At 38.1% G+C, this 23,039-nt stretch overlaps 1 protein-coding gene across 3 annotated transcripts in view; it reads left to right on the top strand.

Annotated features, from left to right (window-relative positions):
* Positions 1-1,139: 1,139 nt before the first annotated feature.
* Positions 1,140-23,039, top strand: part of MTF2 (metal response element binding transcription factor 2) — a 31,720-nt gene continuing 9,820 nt past the window's right edge. For 2 of the 3 annotated variants that reach the window (XR_006016450.1, XM_042030197.1), the window contains exons 1-14: positions 1,140-1,353; positions 11,272-11,470; positions 11,618-11,699; positions 13,229-13,324; positions 13,701-13,801; positions 14,128-14,276; positions 15,535-15,630; positions 16,727-16,795; positions 17,607-17,730; positions 20,939-21,006; positions 21,388-21,558; positions 22,206-22,314; positions 22,478-22,536; positions 22,672-22,776. Coding sequence is in view for 2 of the 3 variants with exons in the window: in XM_042030197.1 (XP_041886131.1) it covers positions 1,349-1,353; positions 11,272-11,470; positions 11,618-11,699; positions 13,229-13,324; positions 13,701-13,801; positions 14,128-14,276; positions 15,535-15,630; positions 16,727-16,795; positions 17,607-17,730; positions 20,939-21,006; positions 21,388-21,558; positions 22,206-22,314; positions 22,478-22,536; positions 22,672-22,776 (1,433 nt within the window). In the remaining variant the exon portion in view is untranslated. Of the gene's footprint in view, positions 1,354-1,685; positions 1,743-11,271; positions 11,471-11,617; positions 11,700-13,228; positions 13,325-13,700; positions 13,802-14,127; positions 14,277-15,534; positions 15,631-16,726; positions 16,796-17,606; positions 17,731-20,938; positions 21,007-21,387; positions 21,559-22,205; positions 22,315-22,477; positions 22,537-22,671; positions 22,777-23,039 lie in introns of those variants that run through there. The other variant, XM_042030199.1, reaches the window with a different exon arrangement.

Here is a 23,039-nt window from a genome sequence, read left to right as displayed (position 1 = left end):
TAACTTGGCCACACTAAGCTGTACTCCAATGCTCTGCCCAGGCTTCCCTCCCTGTGCCCCTTTCCATGGATGGCAAACTGATCCAGTAGCTTAGTTTCAGTGGCTTATCCCAAGAGGGAAGAATGCTTTGAGAACTTGGGCAGTTTGAGCAGGAGAGAGATTGGAATCCTAAATTCACCATCCAGTCTTCCAAGTTCAGCCGTTCCTGAGAGTGACACCGGTGGGTGAGGTCTCATCCAGGGAGCACTTGCATTCCAGTGTTACACAGGGCACACAGCAAGGGCCCTTACATGGTTAGGACAAAAGCTTTATAGTGCTTATTACCACGGTATTGGGCAATTGCCGTGCTTAACCATGTGGACCATAGACACTGGCCCAGTACTGAGTCTGAATAACTACAAACACAATGATGGAAAACAAAAAGCTATTTCCGGAATCAGAGAATTGTTAGCGTTGGAAGGCACCTCTGGAGATCATCCAGTCCAACCCCCCTGCCAAGGCAGGGTCACCTAGAGCAGGTAGTACAGAAATGCGTCCAGGTGGGTTTTGAACGAATCCAGAGGGAGACTCCAGGACCTCCCTGTTCAGCCTGTTCCATTAGTTTAGCTAATACAGCTGCTGCTAAAAACTGGAACTGAGGTTCAGCTCATCTCCTAAAATGGCAGCATCCCGATGTCAGTGCAGAGGAGTACACTGTCCAGTCCGCTGCCCACGGGCCCGCCGCGGCACCCTCCGGTACCTGGGCCGAGCCTCGCCTCGCCAACAACCCGAGCAAGAAGGCGGACCCAGGATCATTCTACATGGCAGGGCCAACCCCACTAACGCGGGGAGCTTGTCCCTGAGCCCGAGCGGGGGGTCCCGCGGAGCGGCAGGACCCGGGCACTACCGCATCCCCTCAGGTGCGGCGGGAACAATGAGCAGCGCAGCCAAAACGAGCCCCGGCTGCGCGCACAGATCCGCGCCGGGCGCGCACGCCTAAAATAGTCCCTCTTTGTTCAGCAGCGGCGAAAGTTCGGCTGCACCCATGTCCTTCCGCCGCGGTGCTCCCGCGCCCGCCCCCGGCGCTGCCGGCGCAGGCGGGGCCGCCGGGGCGGGGCCGCGGCCCTTTGTGCTCCCAGAATGCACCAGCGCCTCCTCCGCGGGAAACAAAAATGGCGAGGGGCTGCGCTGGGGCCGGGCTGCCCGTGAGGCGGGTCTGACCGTCCCCCGCCGCCTTCCGCAGCGGGTCCGCGCCCGGGGGGCCCGCTGCGCACCGAGCGCCCGGCCGCACCGCGCCGCGCCGCCGGGGGAGGCTCCCGAGCTCGCCGATTTCCCTGTATGAGGCAGTTGGCACCACTGGAGAGACCGAATGAGGTGAGGGGTGGGGGGGAGGGAGGGGCGGCCGGGCCCGCGCGGTGGGAGGCGATCCCCGCAGCCCGGGCCGCCGGTGCCGCATCCCGGCGCCACGGCGGGGAGCGCGGTGAGGGGCCCCGCTGTGGCGCGGGGGGCCCCGAGGCCTTGGGGGGAGGGGGAGGGAGCTCCCTCCGAGCGGCCGCTGGCAAGCGAATGTGAGGGGTCAGTGGTGCTTCTCGGTGACCAAAACAAAGGGAGGGAGGCAGCTGGCCGGTCGGCGGCGAGGCCGGGGGTTGCAGCGGTGAGGAGCCATCAGCCTCGCGCCAGCTGGATTTTCATCTTCTCCTTTAAGGATATTGTCCGAGTAGGCTGCGTTCGCTCGAGTGCGAAGAGAGCAGCAGCACAAAGAGGTAGTGGTGCTCGTTGGTAACTTTGTTTGAGGGGGTTTGTGGTTTTTGTTTCTTTTTTTTTGTTTGTTTGTTTGGGGTGGGGTTTTTTTGTTGTTGTGGTTTTTTGGTTTTTTTTGGTTTTTTGGTTTTTTTGGGTTTTTTTGCAACGCCTCACCTCTTTAATTTCTGTCAGCCATGACGATTTGAATGTGCACGGTAGGGCTTTAGTCTGCTAAAGTGTGGTAACTGTTGCTGGCTGAAAGCATGTGCAGTAATGCATTTTGATTTTTTTGGTATTGAATTCTGTGGAAAGAATGGGCTGATACCTCTTTTAGTGAAAGAGAACAATATGGGTCTGTGCTGGATGTTCTGGACACTGATATTAGTGTTGAAATACGAAGGGTTGTCATTCATCCATGAAGTATCAGGGTGCTATTAGAAGTCGAGGGCCTGCATAATTAAGTGAAAGGTTCTGCCAGGAAAGCAGTGTAGCCTTATGGTGGTTTCTAGAATTTGTGATAGACCCAGCTTATCATAACTTTAAAGGTCAAACGTAGTAATGGATGATGACATGGTTTTCTGCTGATTTAGAGTAAGGGAATGTGATCAGTGATATACACTCAAACCAAAAGTGTGGGATGGTAACAAAACAGTTTCACTGTTGTTTTTTTTTTCTTTTGATCTCTAGTCAGGTTGGTAAAAGTTAACCTGGTAACGTTTGTCCCTTTTTTTGAGAGCTCAAATTACATTTAATTTGAAAAAAAATGAGATTAAAAGAGAGGGGGGGAAAGTTTAGTTTCTGTATTATTAGAATACAGGTTAGTGAGTTCATAGCTTTTCATTTAAAGGAGAATAAGGGAAAACAAAGATTGAGAGTATGAAAGGAGATGCATAATATAGTGAAAATGAGAAGGGTCTTTGCAAGGAGGTACAATCTGTGAAATGTAAATCTGTACTGAGAGTATAATGTTTTCTGCAGTTAACCCTTATTTTGTCAAGTACAGGTGTGTGGCTTCTCAACAAATTGCCTTTTCTGTTCTGGAAAGAAGTTTAAATCAGATGTAGATGCTTCTCATATGACTTAATATGGCTAGTCAGCAGTGAGTATATGTATTTTTTAATAGGTGAAAGAGACATGTATTGGTAGTTAGTATGAAGTTATGTTTGTCCCTCCCTGCACCAGAAGATCAGGTAAAATTTATGGGAAGAGTAGCTGTAACAAATGAGTTCCAGTTAATTCCTAGTAGACAGTGGACTTCTGTATTCCCTGGAGATGGATGTGAAGTAATGTAGAGGCACTAAGGCATATTTTGTGCTCCTCACAAAGAGTTGTGGAGGAGGAAGCTTGGAGATGTGACTAGAAGCCAATATGAATCTTCTCTTAGTTCGTGAATTGACCACATATTTTGTGCAACTGGCCGCTGGCCTTGCTGCAGACTTGGTTTCACCTTCTTTACAAGCCTTCCTTGCTGGAAATGGAGGGGAAGTGTGTCTTTGAGCAAAACACAACAGGAGAAGAATTATAAAACCACAGGTATTGCTGGAGATGTAATCTCCATGGAGGAGTGAAATCAAGAAGCTTAACTTTCTTTGAGAGAAGGAGAACTAATGATGAGAGCATTCCTGATGGGTCTGGACATACTTCATTCACTATCTATCTTCAAGGATAATACTACTTTACTTATGTTTCAGATCTATTTGTTTTTTTAATTCTGTGGAATGCTTATGAAGGTTGCTGTTCTCGTAGACTAACCTTAAAGAAGAAAACTTACCATTTTGGGGTTTTGGTCAGCTCTGAAATCATTTTTCTTCCCCACTTCTTCTAGAGCAAGTCAGCATGTTGTCTGTTATCTCTTTAATTGCTGGGATGTGTGCTCATACTCCCGCACGTGTGTTGCTGCATGTACTGGAGTTGGGTACTGCAGAAATCCAAGAGGCAGTTGCTGTATTCACAGACGTGCTTAGGATACAATTAAGGGAAATTCTGATTGAAAAGGTGTCCCGTGGCCTGGTACCGTTGTTTTCTCCCTGTACCTTCTGCCTCTTCTTGTACAAACACGTGATCGATCCCAAACAAATGGCTCTTGCGATACATGTCTGCCCTGTCCTATTTCCCTGCATACTAAATATGTAGAGAAATATGTTATTCTGTAATGATGTTTTAAACTGTAATGCTTTCACTATTTATATCAAATGGAATTAAACCACTTATTTAAAATTTCTTGAGGGAGAATGTGAGCAAGTAAAAACAAAATTACAAATGATTATAGTATTATGAACATGGGAGTACATTTATCCTGGTGACTACCTCTTTTTAACAGTATGGATCAATCATATTAAGGACAGTCATATTTCACAGGGTCAGAGAACAAAACCACAGTATTCTATCTAGATGCTAACAAGTTTTGTGGAGAAGGAAATAGTCGCTTCCCCTCAGTCTTCTGGCTAAACTTCTTTCTGATATGCAACAGACCCATAGATGTAACTGCTAGTCAGATGAATAGGCTGTGAGGCCTCACGTAGTTTTTATTACCAATTTTTTATTTCTTAGAAGCAAAATTTATTACTTTTGTCAGGTAATGTGATGTATATACTTCTGAAAGCATGGATCTACTTAAAAAACTCACTAATGAAAAGATATTCTGGGATAACTGGAGTGTTCCTTAAAAAGTCTGACCAGACAGAAGAATTCAGAGAAAAAAAATCATAGCCAAAAGGTAAGGCCCTTTGAAAGAATTAAAACCCTTGCCAAAGCCAACCACCCTATTGGGGTAGTAATGTATTATGTGAAATCACATTTGATTGTCATGGGTAGTATTAGGGTTGACTGGGTAAAGCTGAGAATAAGCAAGTTACAATTTTCATATCATATTGACAAGGAGCGGCTTATACAGAATAGTTACCCTGAAATCATTGGTAGGACAAAGTTGTTCTGCTTTAAATGCTATTTTAACTTCTATCCAGGGTGTATTTGTTAAACTTTGCTCGAGTGGCCTATGAATTGGCTTGCTGCACATTTGAACAAATGTGAACTTGACTCATGTAGGCCCATCAGACCAGACTGCTTTCAAGAGCACCAAGGAAACTGTGTGATGTTCTTGTAGGGCTCTTCCTTACTATTCCAAGTTGTGGAGAACAGAGCTAATCTGTAATGATTAGAGAATAGTAAATGTTACACCCATCTTTGGAAAGGGCTAAGAGTTCAACTAACCACAGGCTGGTTAGCTTCACTTTGGTCATTAGGGAAGTCATGAAGTCTTCCTGGAGGATGTCTCTGGATGCATTGAAAGGCGATGACTAGTAACAGTCACCAAAGATATAAACCATGGCCTGAACAACCTGACCACCTTCTGTGTTAAAAATGGCAGGGTTTTTAACATGGGGAGAACCTCGTCTAACCTCAGTTTCAGCAAGGTTGAAGGAAGAGATTGAACATGAACTTCATGAAATTCAACAGATAAGAAAGCAAAGTCCTGCATCTGAAGAAGGAACCCCAGGCTAAGATTGGCTGGGGATCTGACAGAAAGCAGAATGCTAGCCAGCACTGTGTCCTGGGAGCTAAGGCAAGTGGTATCCTGGGCTATATTAACAGAAGTAGAAGACTGAGGGGCAGTGATAATTTCCTTCTACACAAAACTTGTTAGACAGCATCTAGATAGAATGCTGTATTTTCGTGCTCCCACTGCAAGAGACAGCCAGCTAGGTGAGTTTGGTGTAGGACCACAAAGACAGTCAGGGACTGGAGCAGGTGCCCTATGAGAGGGGCCTTAGGGAGCTGGGTTCATTGAGCTTCAGGAGACATAACTGCAGCCTTCCAGCTCCTATGAGAAAGTTAGTGTGATGCAATTAGTCTCTTCACAGCAGTGCATGGCAGGAGGACAAGAGGTAACTGTGCCTACATTGGAATAAGAGAGATTCTGGTGGGGGAGGGAACATCCCCACTCCCTGGGGTGGCAGCTCTGCAGTGGAACAGGGGCCCAGGGCGCTTTTGTGGCCACCTGGTTTGACCTCATGGTTAATGCTATGCTGAGCAGGAGTAGAGAGTTCCTGAGAACCTTTCTACCCTGAATTATTGTATTTTCCTAAATGCTTAAAACTGAAAGTAATTTTAATAATGTATTTCTTATCCCCCAATAATTACTCTCTACTTTTCTAGACTGAGGGATGCCTAGATTATGGTCCCTTTGCCCTTCTTTGGTACAGTTGGCTTTTGATTGTACTAGCATGCAAAATAGTGTAAAGATAAGGAGCTCCAAGTGTGTTTTGTAGATGTTGTATGGCACAGCACATTGGAAAAGCAATATTCATTTCAGTCTATGAAGTAGTGTAGAGGATAGACTATAAATCTGGATTTGTACTTTATCCTTTGCTTAATAGAAGTTAATGGCAATGTACTACTATAATGGCCTGTTTACATGTAATTGATTTTTTTCTTTTTTGTTTTTTGTTCAATCGACCTGTTCTGAAGTTTGGATCTGGGTTGGGGTAGAGGAAGTTAACTTAAGTTTGACTTGTCATCCTGCTAATTTTGACCTGCTAATTTCTGACCCAGCAGAATCTTTTTATTTGGGGGAGGAGAGTATGTTTGCCACAGTGAACAGATAATGGTTGGTATGAGATCTCATAAATAGTGGAGAAGCTGAAAAGAAGAAATGTGGGTAGGATCCAGCATGTCTCCAGCTGTTAATGTAGGTACTAGATCCAAGTCACAGGCAATGTTGGAAACATGGCTTTAGCTTGGTTATGTGGAGCTGGGTAAACAAGCTAACATTATTACTCTCAGACAAGATTAATTTCCCTCTTCTGCTGTCTTCTAGCTGTGAGCACTTGGTTACCTGGCTTGTTTAGTCACCAGATCTCTTTGTACTTTGATTTGTTTTAAGTATCAGTCAGTGAATCCATAGTAAGGGAAAGAAAACTGAGTAGAAAGCTAATGGAGAAGGCAGCTGGTCATTCCAGAGCTGCTGGGAAGGAAGCAAGCTGCTGTATTGGGTAAGCCATGTGTGAAACTGCCGTCAGTTTTGTGTGTTCTGAGCCCTTGCTAGACCTCCACTCCCCTCATTCCATGTGAATGTTAACTGTCCTGTTTTAAGGAGAGAAGAACAGGCTGCTGGTAGTTCAGTTTTCTCTAATAAAGGATAATAAAAGGCTAGTTTGCAACTTCAGACCAAAGAAAATTGTTATTAATTAGCAGTACCATCATACTTCTGGAACTTGAAGTGATTATCTCTAGTTATCATAAGTCCTATCACTATATTTTCCTTTCCTGTGCGATACCGCATTTCCAGTTTTGAGATAGATCCTAAACCTCTGTGAGTTGTCTTAGTAGAATGCTCTGTGTGTGATTTCTAGTCTGAATTCCCTTTTGATAAATCTTTAAAGTCATCATCCCTTCACTGTGATTTCTATTTACCAGGAATAAATGAGCTCTTTGTCCCACATTGAGTTTTCTCAGTGTATTAAAATTTTCTCTTAGTATTCTTTGGGCACTTTGTTGTTAAAACTTAGTTTCTGGAAACATTAAAGATACTATCTGTGCTCATAGGGTAGCTATCGCCTGTTGCCATTGCAGCATTTATGAGTCAGGTGGTCCTTCTCAAAAAGTTTCCTGAAAGTGAATGGATTGTCAGTGAACCTGACTACAGTTCAGTCATGCAGTCTGGCAGTGCCAGCTGAGGGAGTTTTTGTCCTAAGCTGCTTGTTTGCGTTTATTCAGTTGTGCTTACAAACCATTCTGTGAAGCAGATCAGTGAACTGAGATGGCTGGGGAAAAAAAAAGCCAAACCTGTCCAAGGGAGCTTTTCTTAACAGAAGTTTTTTCATAGCAGTTGTTGCGACTGAAGGAGTACAGTAGTATGAATGATCTTAAGAAAAATCTGACACTTGGAAACAAGAATGCTCAGTCTTTTTGATCCTCCAGCCTCTTTGCATCTTTTCCCCCAGCTTTTCCCACTTCTTCCTTCAGTAGGATTGCTGTAGAGGAGTAGAGGCACTAAATGGACACCAAAATTTACTAACTGCTAGTAAAGAGGTTAGAGTTACAAGCAAATCAAAACAAACAAATTTAATTTTAATAAATAAAATGCTAGGCATAGTAACTGCTTATGGTTCATAAGTCTGACTCATTTAGGTAGTTTACTTTGGGAGGCAGTTTGCCATTTCTGTTGACAATTACAATCTTCTGCTTCTGCAACATATTATAAACTAATTCATTAAGTAGATGAATATAAGGTATTCTTCTGTCTGTCTTGCTTGAGAAGACTTCAAGGTGAAAAATTGGTGAGCATTTTCGGTACTTCACGACATCAACTTTCAAGAAAAGGTGGAAGTTCATTTCTATTTTCAAACTATATCAGTGTGCAGGCACATTTTACTGACTGCTACCACTAACTTCTGAAAGATTGTATGGGTATGTAAGTACTTTTCTTTGTTTTTGCATTTTAAGTGCCAGAGTAAGAATACAGTATGACAAACTTAGTACTGAATAATAGATGTAAAGCCATACATGCTGTATGACATACAGCGTAGCTTGATTGTGCAAGTTAAATGAGGTAAGTTAGATCTTTATATTGGAAAGTATTTTTTGAAAGACAGTGCATCTGTTGGATATTGTGCAATTATAAGTTCTTGGAGAGAAATGTTTAAGATGGGGAAATTGTTATTTCAAGGTTACTAATTTTGTTGGTAACTATAAATAGTACAGTAGGAAGGTGCTATGTAACTTTAGGGAAGACTGGAAAGCAAGTTTCTAGGCAATATGGAACCTTAAACTTCTTGCTTGCCAATTTTGAAATTCAGTTTGCCTTTTAACTTCCAGCAAGAGTTTTATTTTAATGGTAGGTGTGACTTTTTGGCATTCCACTACAACAGATAGAGCTGTGACAAGACAGATGGGCAAGTTAGTAACATTTTGTGCATGTAGCTTTTACGGTGGTCTGCACCACATTTCTTGTGCGGTAGTTCCAGAGGATACTTCAGAGACACCTACTGTAAGTAACTTACGTCCTGCTCATTAAAGTCAACTTGTTAAAACAGTAGCTCTTCCTACTTAATCTCAGTCAAAAACATTGAGGGAATGTTTCCCTGGAGAGAAACTTCCTATCCATGTGGAAAGCAACTGTTAAGCTACTGTCAGCCTATTGTGGTAACTAGCCCTATTTTCAGTCTCTGAGATAAACCATAAACTGCCTCAGCAGGAGCTGCTTTCGTGAGCTGTTTAGTCATCACTTCTGCACTGCCATCACTCACAAAGAGAGCAGTATGGACAATGGAGAAGTGTCTGGTTTATTGGCTCACATCTTTACTGTGTATCAAGCTTCCTCAGGGTCTGAAGCTGCTATTGTGAATTTATGCTGTTGTATAAGTAAATGTATAGATTCATTTAAGTGTTTTGTGCCTGAAAATTATGCACACTTTTTTTTTGTTATGATTTCAATGGAGTTGTTAGACAAACTTTTGTACTTAAAAGAATGCTTTTGAAGACTATTTTGAGTATAAAGCTTGTAGTTGTTTTTTAAATGGCAGTCTGTACTGTTTATGATAAACGAATTTGTGTCTTTTTGTGTATTCAGTATGAGATCTTTCACACATTTTTTCAAGTACTGGAAAAGAAGAGCAAATGTTCCTCCCTTGTAGCACAAATAGCTACCAATTTCTAGGCTAGCCTAGCCAGGTGAACCTAGCTTTTCCTAGGGTCTTAAACCCTAGAAAAACTTTGGAAAGAAAATTTTTGAACCTCTCTGAGAGTAGTTCTGTCAAAACAGTTGTAAACCAAGTGTTAGTACTAAGAAAGCAGAAACTTAGTGTGCTGGGCTGCCGTGCTTTTACTCTATGATGGTAAACCTATTTTGAATGCTACATGTATCCTGTTCCATTTATCAGAGGTTAGAGAAGAGCTGAGGAAAAGCAGCAGTAACTTGAATCAGCTTTTGTGTAAGAAGCAGCAGAATTGGTAAGATTTTTTATCTGGGAAATCTGGCTGGGTGGTGGGTCTGAACGCTGTTACTGTACCATGAAGAGAGAAGATGGGAAATGACAGTTTAATTTTCTGATGCAGTGATGAAGGATGTCAGATGAAGTGACAAGGTGCCAGCTGTGAAACAAGCCAAAGGTTTTTGTTTGTTCCTCTGGTCTTCCCTAGTTACCCATCTGAATATTTTTGTATTTGGGATCAAGCAGGACTTAAATTGGTGACCCAGTTGTGCATGAGGATGCCAGAGGCCCATTATAGCTACTCTTACTGCCATATCATTGTTTAATGTCACACTGATTATAAATATCTTAAAGCAGCTGATTTTCTTGTGCCTAACCTTCCTGGTTTAAACTGTTTAATATGATACTTTAAGCCATTACCTTTCCAGTTTTACTGTCATATTAAATGGGAATAGTAAATTCTTTAGAGAGAAGATTGTTTTCTCTTTGAAGCTGTAGAGCAACTTCTTGAATATCTGTATAGCCGTTCTCAAACTCTATGGGACACTGATTAGTTTACTGCTTTTGTTGGTGCTTTGAGATTAATTCAAATGTTTCTGGTGCTGATAATATACCTAAGATATCTTGAGTGAGGTGAAACTGCTCTTCAATCCTATTTAATTCCCTGATCCCTAACTGTTTGCATCCTAGTTACACATACATGTAGTTTCTAGAAAAAATACATTTGGATATACAAATGGTAGCTTTATTACATAGTCTCAGATTCTGGGTATTACTTATGAAGATTCTTCCTTGTGCACTGTCTGGTCTTGTTTTATGATTTTCTATATTTTGCTCTTTTAATTGAAGCATAGTGTTTCACAGGTAGTCTGACATAAAAGCATGTTCACACTTACATATAAATAGACTATATATTGTGGAATATATGAGGAAAAATGCTTATTGATACAAATAACTCACGATTTTGGGTTTCATGTATGAAGAAATGTTGCAAGATCTGTTGTTTTTCCTTCCTTATTATTTTCCACTCTTATTCTAACAGAGAGGAAAATTTATTTTATATAAGAAATTTAACATGTAGAAAGTCATCCTGTGCTGTAAAGCTCTATAGCTATGCTTAGTGGCAAAGCATGATTCTGTGTTGGGCATACCTCAGTTAGTATTTACCTTCAGCCAGCATAATGCTTAACCTGTATTATCCCTACCAAGGTAATGCAGTTAGAATTGGCTTAGGACCTTTTTAGCTTCCTTGGAATTTTAGAAAACTGGCAGTGATTTGAGTTTTGCATAAGTAATCCTGTATTGAATGTTTTTGATGTGTTTTTCAATGCTTCTGGTGATTATGTGAAGAGTCTCTGAGCTAGGAAGTTAGTGTGTCCCCATTCTCGTTTACATTAGTTGATTTCATAGAATGCTTCTCTTTCTATAAACTTGTCCTTTTCAGATTTTGTACACTTGTATAGTAACAGAGGAACTGCTACTAAAGATGTGTAAAGTCAGAAAAGGCGAGCAGGTCTTCCATTAGCTGAGGTTCTAGAGTCAGTCATACTGGTATTTCCAACACACATTTCTTTTAACCTAATTCTGGTTACCTCTTCTCTTGCTTCCCTTCCTTTAGAGACTCTACAGCGGTGGGTAATTCACTGGTCCATAAGCGGTCTCCTTTACGTCGCAGCCATAAGAGCTCAGCATCTCTGACCAAGCTGTCATTACGTGATGGACAGAAAGCCAAAAAGCCACTTTGTAAATTTGAGGAAGGTCAGGATGTCCTAGCTAGATGGTCAGATGGCTTGTTTTATCTTGGAACTATCAAAAAGGTAAAGACATTTTTTAACTTCACTGGAGTTGTAAAGTATCACTTATTGTTGAAAATTGCAGTATTATTGTCTCGCTTATGTAGTATGAAATACATTCTTCTGTTTAGTACTTTTACTCATGGCTTCCTCTATATTTCTGTCTTTCAGATAAACAAACTGAAACAGAACTGCTTCATTATATTTGAAGACAGTTCCAAATCCTGGGTTCTCTGGAAGGACATACAAACAGGCAAGAGCTTCCATGAAGTAGTCATTGTTTAGATTACTGTATCTGTTAAAAACATGATTACATTATATTCTTTTATTCTAAAGAGTGGTATAATTTAATGTGATCCAGGATCAAAAATTAGGCAAGTAAGAAAAAAATATTTTCAAACAACTCTGTCGTTGAAGTTACTGTTTTGTTTTGGGTTGGGGTTTTTTATGTTTGTTATTTTTCACATGTGTGGGGTGGAGAAGACTTCTAAAAATAATCACATTTGAGTTTGTTTAGATGGGGGTAGATTATGTTCTCTGCCTTAACAGAAAACTCCATTTACACCAAGTTTATGTTCTTTGTACTGTTTTCAGTTGAAACAACATGATGTGGAAAGAAACTAAAACCTGGTAAATCTTATGTTTGAACAGAGTTTCGACTTCTAAAAATTTAAAAGTAACACCATAACTGTTGCAGATAAGAAACCATTACAGGTTTTAGAGTATTTGTGTGGTATAGAGAAATGTGTAGTTATCAAGTGAGGCACCTATTGTATAATACCTTTTTGGTTTTCAGACATTTGGATTGTAAATATTTTTTATAACCTAATGCTAATGAAGCATGGATGATAATTCCTTCTGAAAATCCATTACAATTTCCTCATTCTATAAAACCAGTGGAAATCTGCTCTGGTTCTTGTTGCTTCTTGATGTTTAAGCTGAACACTGTCTACCTGAAGGAGAAGCTTTGTATTTGTAATAGCAAAAAATCAACTGCTTTATTTCTTGAAGCTTGTAAAAAAAAAAAAAAAATGCTGTTCTCCTTCTGTATAGTGCTAGTTTATGATCTGATTCATTTATTCTAGCTATCAAAACTTAATGAATGAGTATGAGAAAATTTCAAGTTGATCACCCTTATGGGTCCCTTCCAACTCAGAATATTCTGTAATTAAGAAGCTTGTATTTTAATCAGCTGTTACATTGGTATGTGGTATAAATGGAGCAAGACATAGTTTTGTTTCCAGTTTGCAAACTTACTTTTTTCTCTTACCTCTATCTTAACTGTGTGTTTCTGTATGCTTGCAGATATGTGTAAGTAGTAGTAACAGTAGTAATGTTGGATGTTAAGGGTTTAAGGCTGCTTTGGCAGATCTGTCAAAAAGATATACAAAGTGTGTACGTATTTATGTGGAGAGAAACACAAAATAATATAAATACAAAAGATATATTAGTTGTCCAGATAGGTATTTTTAGCCTAAATTTACATTCTTTATTCAGTTACTGATTTTTTTATTGTTGATGTTGAGGAACCATGGACTGCATAGTCAGTAGGCAATATAAAGCCTATAAATATCTGGTAGCTTACGATAAGTGATATAAATATTTGTAACACAGTCTGTACAAAGTGTCTGAATATGTTCTTACTAAGAAGTTTGGCTCTGTAACAATGTGTTTCTACAATGCATGCATCTGTAAGTGAAATTATGAAGAAGGCTATACATGTGGTAACTGTTCCAACTGCAGATGTAATCTGAAACAAATCACAATCTCGTCTTTGTCTAGGAGCCACTGAGAGTGGGGAAATGGTCTGTACAATATGTCAGGAAGAGTATTCAGAAGCACCAAATGAAATGGTTATATGTGATAAATGTGGGCAAGGTAACTAGATTTTTTTTCTGTTTACTGCATTTTAAAAGATGTTTTGATTTGTTTCACAAAGGAGGATATTTGCCCGGCTATGACTGACTGCTCAACTGATCTTAAATTTTGTAGCCCTTAGTGGCTATTAACAGCTCAGTGAAAGATGATAATCCATGTTAAAGTGACTAACACCTGTTCTGTAAGTCAAGATTATTTTTTTCTACTAAGAAAATTTAAAAGACCATTTTGAATGTGTTACCAATCTTTTTGTTCAGGTTTTTGGCACTTAATGATGGATAATGCCTTATAGTTGCATTGAAGTTATATATAGTTAATTCTGTGTAAGCTTCTTTTGTCATTTTAATAACAGTTTGGCTGATCATTTTTCATACAGGTTACCATCAGCTGTGTCACACACCAAATATTGATTCCAGTGTGATTGATTCAGATGATAAATGGCTCTGTCGACAGTGTGTCTTTGCAACAACAACAAAGGTGTGTTTCTAGAAAAGAAACGTTAATACATCTCATATTGCATCTTTGTTTTTGAAACTGAAACAATATAAAGATACGGCATTTTTTTCAGAGTTTTCTTTTAATCTTTGATCTGAATGCAAGTTTCGTATGTTGAGAAGTAATGCTGTTTTTAGAAATCGACAGTGTTTCACTTTTAAACAAACATGCTAGTATGAAAACATAAATGCACGTGAAAGTATTTGACTTGAAAGTTATGAAAACTTGTCTACAATCAAATTAAAAGCTTTGGAAGTTTCAGAAGTATAGTACGGTTTTTTGTAAACTGATGTAATTGTTTTGCCCAGAGAGGTGGTGCGCTTAAGAAAGGACCAAATGCCAAAGCACTGCAAGTCATGAAACAAACGTTACCGTATAATGCAACAGACCTTGAGTGGGATGCAGGTCATAAAACCAATGTCCAGCAGTGTTACTGCTATTGTGGAGGACCTGGAGAGTAAGTAAATGGATAATATGTAAGAACTTTTCTCTAATGCATTTGCAAACTTTGACTCGTTTCTTGTAGACTTTCTTGTGAACTTGTTAGTTTCTGTTGTGTGTATGTGTTAGAAACTGGATGCAAAGTGGGATTTTGAATTCTATATACATTAAGTGTCTCACAGCGGGAAATTATTAATTTCTTAATTAATTTCTTTTCTTCTCCCATGGAATATTTTGGTTTGTTTTAATTTTGTCATGTGACCATCACAGATCATCACAGTATGTTCTATAATGAGCAAGAAATTTTTTTTTGTGTTGCTATTGTTGATGTGTTGAGTTTGGATGGAATTGTTTGTTAATAGTCTTGCAGTTCTAGGTGTTATTTTTCTGATGTTAACTCAGCTCTGTCATAAGTCACGAAGATACATGTACCTAGAGATTAGTTTACTAAATTTTGTTGGACTAGACAGCTGTCTGATTCTACCATAGCATCATATCCTGATTTTCAGTTGCTGGCAGGAGAAAGATGTTTTTTTTTCCTCTAATGGTGTTACAGAGTCCTTTGCTGGTTATTTTTTACAAGAAAGGCAAGAAGAGGATTTCTTAAGCAGATAGAGATGAGTACTCTGGTGTCAGCATGAATGAGTGAATGAATAAGGTAGTGTTAAAGTTTTGAGGTCAAGACAAGTGAAGAGTCCCACAAAGAAGCCAAGTTTTTGAGTGTATAGACACAGGACAGAGCTCTACTTTGAGAATTTTGAGACTTCAACAAACATCACTGTCAGTTTTGCATGGTTCCTTTTCTCAAGGGAGAAGCTGAAAAAGGAAAAGGTGTAAACTATGAGGTTTCTTTTGAGGATTCAAGTAGTTGGATCCCCAGAACAGATGTTTGTGACTTAATGCAGTTGTGTTGTGCTTTAGAAAATTACAAGGAAGCTAATCTGGTATGTCAGAAGGAGTTCGTATGGAGTTCCTGAATTCTTATTATTGAGAATTATAAGGTGTGGTTGTCAGAGTAAATTAAATGGTTTTTTCTCCTTAATTTAATAACTTAATTAATTATTTTACTAGGCTATCTTTTTCTTAGTCTGTCTTTTCTAGTAATTCATTATGGAAGTAAATGTTACTGAAATATCCCTAGAGATGAGTTTGTTTTATAAACTGTGAAAATCAGTTTGGGTCAAAAGATCTCTTCCTATTTAATTTAAACATAATGAAGAAAGAATTTTCAGTAACTTTTTAAACACGTCTTGTTTTTCTCTCTGTTGTTGAAGCTGGTATCTAAAGATGTTGCAGTGCTGCAAATGTAAACAGTGGTTTCATGAGGCTTGTGTGCAGTGCCTCCAAAAGCCAATGCTTTTTGGTGACAGGTAAGAAAATTAAGCTGTACTTTATGGTTGTCTTTATTTAAAATGGGAGGGAAGTCTCACATACGAGCTTTTATTACAGCATCCATAACACAGGAGTATTTTTAAAAAATGAGTTATGTTTTGAGTAGTTTATAAACAAGACAGCCTGTGTTCAGGTGCCAGGAAAATACAGTTCTTCATCTCAGTTGAATGGGGGATGCAGTGGTGGGTGGTGGAGAGGTAACCAATGGAGAGTTGGATTCCAGCTGTTACTGACTTCACTTTGTGTGGAAATCCCTTATACCATAGGTGCTGGGAGATGGAATGCTTTAAAGCTGACCCCTTTAGTGGGCCTATTAGGATAAAGGCTCTCGAGTTCCTAGTGTGTAGGTGACTTATCTCTTACACAAACAGTGGACACCATGCTTGGAGTGGGCTGTTGGTGTTGGGTGTGCAACAGTTCCCCGCACTAACAGTGTAAGGCAATGGAGAGAGCTGGAGGCATACTTAGACTGAGGGGAACTCTACATCCTCTGTTCATGTGTGAGGAGTTAGGACAAAAAGAAATGAGAAAGTGCTGGTCTGTGCTTTTATTTTAAGAGGAACTTTGAGCACTTGCAGCAGATGAAAGAGGAAAACTGGAGAAGAGAATCAAAGAGTATTTAATTAATTATTTATTATGATTTTATATAGGAATTTTGCTGGAATGTTTGTATAAAGGAACTGAGTTTGGATGCAGGAATGTATGGGTCCTTAAAATGCATGTTTACGCTGGTGCACAGGTTTTTGCATTTGAGAGATTGTGCTGGGGACATTACAGAGCATCTTCATTGATACAGTCACAGGCTGAGGGACTTTCTCAGGCAGAATGAAACAGTGGTAGCAGGATGAAATTGAAGAAGTACCTTGTATCTGGCCCAGTAGGTATCAGCACAGATTATAGAAGTTGTGAAAGTAAGAGAAGAAAGGGACTCACAAATACCACATGGCTGAGTTTTTCTAGCTTGCTTAATTTTCCTTTTTTTCATAATCAGAGTGTTAAAACACTCTGTGTGTGTGTGTGTATGGACACCCACAACCCAGGCACATGTACATATACATATGTATATATTTTTAGGTTTTATACGTTCATTTGCTCAGTTTGCAGTTCTGGACCAGAATACCTCAAACGTTTACCCTTGAGATGGTAAGTATGAATTTTTAAAAAAAAGGGTGAGTTGAATACATGCTTTGTTTTCCTTTTTGGTGTTTTGGTCCTCTTTGCTAAAAAGGAAGTCTACTTGTTAGCTTGAGCTGTTTCCCGAGTCATTCTTGCTGTGTATCTGACCAGAAATAAGTTTCTTTCAGAGTTTATCCTTAACTGTAGAGATAATTTTGTGATTGCATGCTCTTGGGATTCATTCCTGGGATCATTCAGTGAAGTAACAAACAACTACTCACTTGTTGTATATGTGAAGATTGAGATATCAAAGTTAAGTATTTTTTGCACACTTAGGATCCTGCTGTATTATGTAAGCCAAACAAAGTGAGTACCAGAGTACACATCTTGATACATTTTGTAATAGTTTCCGTGAGGAGTCTTAATGGAACTAATCTGTAATAGAAATTATATCCAATGTTGCTAACAAACACATGGTGGAAATTACCTTGCTAAATGTTAATTCACCAAAATACTTGCATGAATTCAGGACTGATACGTTCAAGTATGAATTCAGACTTGCTTACATGTCCCATGGTCCAGACCAGTTTTGGAGTTCGAAAAAATACCATGACAATGAGAGGAGGCAGAAATGAAAGTGAGTTTCAAAACAGAAGGAATCATTTGAAGAGAAATTGCAGGAGGCTTCATGGTGTGTCTGGATTGAGTGTTTTTAAGTTGGGCTTCATGTTCCTCCAACTGTATCATGCTAATATCTTTTCTACTAAATTGTTTCAAAGGAAAGCAATTGGAAGAAATATACTTGTTTTCTCTGTTTTTTTTTATTCAAATATTCTAGGGTAGATATAGCACATCTATGCCTTTACAACCTAAGTGTTATTCATAAAAAGAAATATTTTGATTCGGAGCTTGAACTTATGGCCTACATTAATGAAAACTGGGATAGATTGCATCCTGGTGAGGTAAGTAGGTAGAATACCCTTTTTTGTTCTTAAATCACAGTGCATACACATGTCCTGAAAGTTAACAACCTATGAACTGTTTTACTCTGGATGTTAAATCCTTTAGTACCTGAAATCTGGTAATCCCAAATAATGAAAAAATTTTTAATTTCCTTGCAGAAATAGAATGGTTTTTAGGTGGTGTATTTTTCTAAACTGTAAAATTTCTTCAAGTTATCTATGCAGCTAATTACTTGCATAGCAACTTTTCATTACTTAACTGTTTATTCTGTTGCATATCTACCTTCTCCTTTAATTTCATAATTTTTTTTACTACTTTGATATTTTCATGTGCCTGGACCAGAAAATCTAAATGTAGAATTGAATGCAGAGTATATTGTGTATGAAGATGACAGTCAAAGTCTCTAAGGTGTAACACATTATGTGTTAAATACTGTATTCAAAAATTTCTTCTTTCCTTCCTAATTCATACAGTGGGGGTGGTCAGTTTGTGTCCAGGTCTAAAAATTGTTTTGATCCTTTTTCAGTTGGATTCAAAATGTTTTGGTTTAAGTTCATTACTGGTTATTTTCCCAGCTATTTGATTACTGGGCATTTATCTTAGCATTAAAAGAAATCCATTTACTCAAGCAGATTCTCTTTATATTTAACTAAGAGGACCAGTGTTGATCTTTGTTTCTGCATAAGAGGTTAGATGCAAAAATTTATGATTTCAGTTCAGATTGGCATACTGCTAGTCGAGTAAGTGCTTTATTTTGTGCATGAAAATTGTTTAGGGTTTTGAAGGTTTTTTTAATACATGGCATATAATGGGTTGAAGTTTTCTAATTATGAGAAAATCCTGCCTTTATACTTCTCTACAGTAAATTCATTTATCTGTAGTCCATTTTTACTAGCACACACAATTTGAGAACCAAGTGTATGTTCGTGGTTTAAATGAGTAATTATTTTTCATAAATAATGGGAAATAGTCTAAACATATTTTAAACTCTCAGTTTCAGTAGTTTGTTAGAATGACAAGCATACACTAAAGCATTACTAAAAATTAGTGTCATGAATACATATCTGGTTTACTTTGGTATGTACGGCGTCTTTTACCTAAGTCATATAAAATCCATAAGTCTGTCATATCAAGTCTTGAGCCTTGATTAAAATAAGGCTGCACACAATGTAATTCTCACATCATCTTTTCAATAGAATGAATGTTTTGGCTATCTTATTGTATAGCCTAATAAGTATGTAAGCTGTTTTTAATTTTGAATTTTGTTTTTCTTAGTATTGAGGGAAATGTAGAAGTAATTTGTTTGTTCATTTAATGTAATATTCTTTAACATAATTTCATGTCAGACTGGCTGGTCAGGGCAGTGGATGAGGAGAGTGAAGGTGTCATTAATTTGGAGCACACGTCATTTTGAAGAAGTTGAAAGGCTGCAGTCCTCTCTGTGCTCTTCCCCCATCTGCTTTCAATCCATCCATGCTCAATCTGTGAAAAACATGCAACTAAGGGGGAGGAAGGAAAGGGCAGATCCAAAATAAATTAACTCACCTCTTTGTGTTGTTTTCAATTCTTTAGTATTTCGACACCTTCAAGGAAACTGCTAGTTTGAAGTCTGAATGCTACGTTTTTGTAGGGCTAGATTTTGAATAAATTTATACAAGCTGTATTGAGGAAATTTCAAGATTTTATTCTGAAAAGATTTTAAATGTCTCTCATGAAGTTGGCAAAAATTATCTTGAAAAATCTGATTAACTTTGGTTAATTAGGGGAATGAGGGAAACAGAAATTAATCACAGAAATAATTGACATGTACCATATAATGATTTTAGGGATTTTGTAATCTCCTTAAATTGCCGCTGTTAGAAATGACACTTTAGTTTACTTCTCTACCTATTCATACTTGAGTAAGAGGAAAAGGGTTTTAGCTGTAGGTAAGATAGTAGTAAATGATGGAGTTATCAGACCTCCTAAGCCAGTAGTTTTTAACATGTTATTCTTTAGAATGCAATAAATACGTGGCAGTTTTCTCTAATTTAGTGCTGCAGAGTTGCCAGACCTCTGGATAGCATATGGTGAACATGGAAAACAGGTTGTTACTTTCTTTAGCTAAAACCACTTTAATACCTTCCTTAGCTTTAGCAGTCAGGTAGACTGCCAATCTTGCTCAAAAGTGGTTAAAAGGTTGGGGTTCTTGAGTCTATTTACTCAATTATTTAGCTGTTAGAACATTGAATTCTTTTACCTTTTCTCTGTGTCTTGTTTGGTGAGAATTGTATTCTTTAGGAATTATCTGGTCATTGTTGGGTTTTTGTTGGGTTTCTTTGAGCTGCCAGTGTTGTACAGTCTGGTCTTTAATATTCGTATTAAAAGTGAAACTTAAACTGTTGTCGGCTCTATAATTAAAGGTAAATTTACAAGTTTTGGCATGGCAGCTGGAGATAATAGTCATTTTGCTGGAATTGAAAAGTAGATGTATAAATATAAATGTAAACAATCTTATTTTACATTCTGTTACATAAATGTTGTATCCATTTTGTAGTTGCCACCATACTTGTTCTGCTTTTCTCTGTAATTCTTCATGCAATTTTTTCAGAGAGAAGATTCCATGTTTTGAAAGCTTGATAGGGACTAGTTACTTCAGGCTTTGGTGAAAGGAGGGAGGTTAGACTAGGCCTTAGCAAAAGGGGCATGAAAATAGACCTACTGGTTTGGGTTTTTTTAAAATTCTAATAATTTTTCTGTATGTTTTCCTTTTTTTTTTTTCCCTTATCAAATTGAGTAATATAAAAAAATGGGAATTGGGTCCTGTGGCAGGATTTTGGTTAAAAATTATCATAAATAACTAAGTTCTTTTGTCAATACAGTTATCCTCTGTTTGCAATCTCAGTTAATTTGGGAGTACATACAGAAGTTTTTTTGTTAGGAGTCTCGGAAGGACAATCTAGTGTTACGTTCCCTCATTACACTAAATGTTTTCGAGGTATTATTCTTGTACTTCTTAAAAGTGAAGCTCATTCAATGGTCTGGTCTTGGTCTTGGCATTAATTCTGTGGATGTAAATCACAGAATATATAGGATTATGATTAATATGCAACCACAGCATTTTAAGTACTTCACATTCAAATCTGTAGTTACAATGACTCAGAGTAACTGGGATCTTTCTATTACTAAAGAATTTGACAGCTTAAATGACTTCTTAATACTTTACAGCTGGCAGACACACCAAAATCTGAAAGATATGAGCATGTCCTGGAGGCATTAAACGATTACAAGACTATGTAAGTTATTGGTACTTTTGGTTTTAAATGTTGGTTGCCTATTTAATCTGACTTAGGTTATAGTTTTTAATCTATGTAGTGATCACTCTGGCTGTAGATAACGTTTTAAATTTTAAATACTGTTTCTATTTCAAACTATAGCATCACGTGACTCTTTTGATTGGGACCCAGACTATGAGAAAAAATTGTTTTAACTTCCATCCTTTTTCCATTTCACATTCTGTTTTTGAGAGGGAGGATTGTGATAGGGTTTAAGAGGGGAGTAAAATTGTGTTTGAATGAATATTCTCTTTGCGTAGTTTTGTTTTGCATGTACACTGCTATTTTAAAAGTTGCTTTCCCTGGTATCAGAATTTTAACAATTAATTGAACATCATCTAGGTTTATGTCTGGAAAAGAAATAAAGAAAAAGAAGCATTTGTTTGGCTTGAGAATTCGAGTTCCTCCTGTGCCACCGAATGCTGCTTTAAAGGCTGATAAAGAGCCAGAAGGAACTTCTCATGAGTTCAAAATTAAAGGCAGAAAGTCTTCTAAACCAATCCCTGATGTGAGGTAAAATAACCCAGTCATCCTAGCAGTGTTGTGGTTAATTGGGGCTACTTTGGGTATTTTTTGGTGCCTGCAAAAAAGGCCTTTTCTTTGTAGAATGGGGTTTTTAAAAAAATAATTGTAAAGGTGGATTACTTTTAGGAACAAGGTTTTAGGACAAATGTAGTTAACTTTCTATAAGGATTCTTATAAAAAAATCGACATGAGGTTTAGCAGTAAGAAAATAGAAAATGTCTCAACTTTGCTGTCATTTGGGAAACAAAACCTTTTGCCTTACTGGATCTCTTAAGCAATAATTAACTAGAATTCTAAATAGACAGTATTCTGTGAAATAGTAGCTTGTATTGGTAAATGTGCCATCTTTTTCACTAAGAGTGATCATATGAATAAATTATATTTAACACTTGTTCATTCCTCTTCAACATTTGGGAATCAGTAATGTCCCTAGAAATACCTTGACTCTGTTGATGTTATTACAAAAACAAAACCACGTAGCTTTTTACCTGCAAATTTTGGTTTGCCAGAATCATCTCATTTAATACAATGTTTTAGAAATCAATATCTAATTGTATATTCATTGCCAAAGGAAAATATGTATTCAATGAAAATTATCATCAATAATACAGAATAAAATACCAATTTTCTTCTAGGGAATTAAGTAATGGTATAGAAAGAAAGGGGAAAAAAAAATCAGTAGGTCGTCCACCTGGTCCCTATACAAGAAAAATGATTCACAAAACTCCAGAGTCATCTCCTCTGGTAAGGATATTTCTTCCCCCTTCCTCCCTTCCTTCTAACTGCATCATAAATGTTGAAGAAAAACATAACAAGTTAACATGAATTTATATTCCCCCACTTGCTCTCAAATAAAATCAATTAAAAAATCAAGATTTAAGTTGAAGTACCTTTTTTTTCCCTGTAGGATAATGAACCAGTTCCGGTGATAGAGAACCCAGCCTTGGAATTACCCTGCACTGTTGGGTAAATTAAAAAAAATACCCCTCCCATAAAGCATTATAACACTATGTAATTTATATGTTTGCTTCTGAAAGGTCAGCTCAATTTTTGATATAAGATTATTTTTTTACATGGCAAACCTGTTATCTTGCAAAACAGGAAATCTGATGGAACTGCACATTCATCCAATACCTCAGATGTGGAATCCACAGGTGCTGCCAGTATGAAAGAAACTACCTCATCTAGCATTTCCAGACATTATAGGTAACTATCCCGTTACGCTATCTGCTATAAAGATAAGATTTGTAGTGTATCAATTTTGATAAAATATTCTCAGAGTAGAGCTATAAATTGCGTGCGGAAATATAAAGAAATAGGATGAATGAAAATTAGTCTTTAATAGTTCTGCTTACAACTCACAGGGTGAAGATTTTTTGGTGCTCACTAACCATTGTTTTTGATGTAAAATAAGTGGCTAAGTTACATTTACTGAAAAGAATTAAACTGTGTAAACGTTTGCTGAGCTT

The sequence above is a fragment of the Corvus kubaryi genome, unplaced genomic scaffold (assembly GCF_017639235.1).
Source record: "Corvus kubaryi isolate FWS band 111438036 unplaced genomic scaffold, C.kubaryi_AGA036_p1.0 37334, whole genome shotgun sequence".
NCBI lineage: Eukaryota > Metazoa > Chordata > Aves > Passeriformes > Corvidae > Corvus > Corvus kubaryi.
The sequence above is the reverse complement of the archived record's forward strand: the minus strand, read 5'-3'. Positions and strand labels throughout refer to the sequence as shown.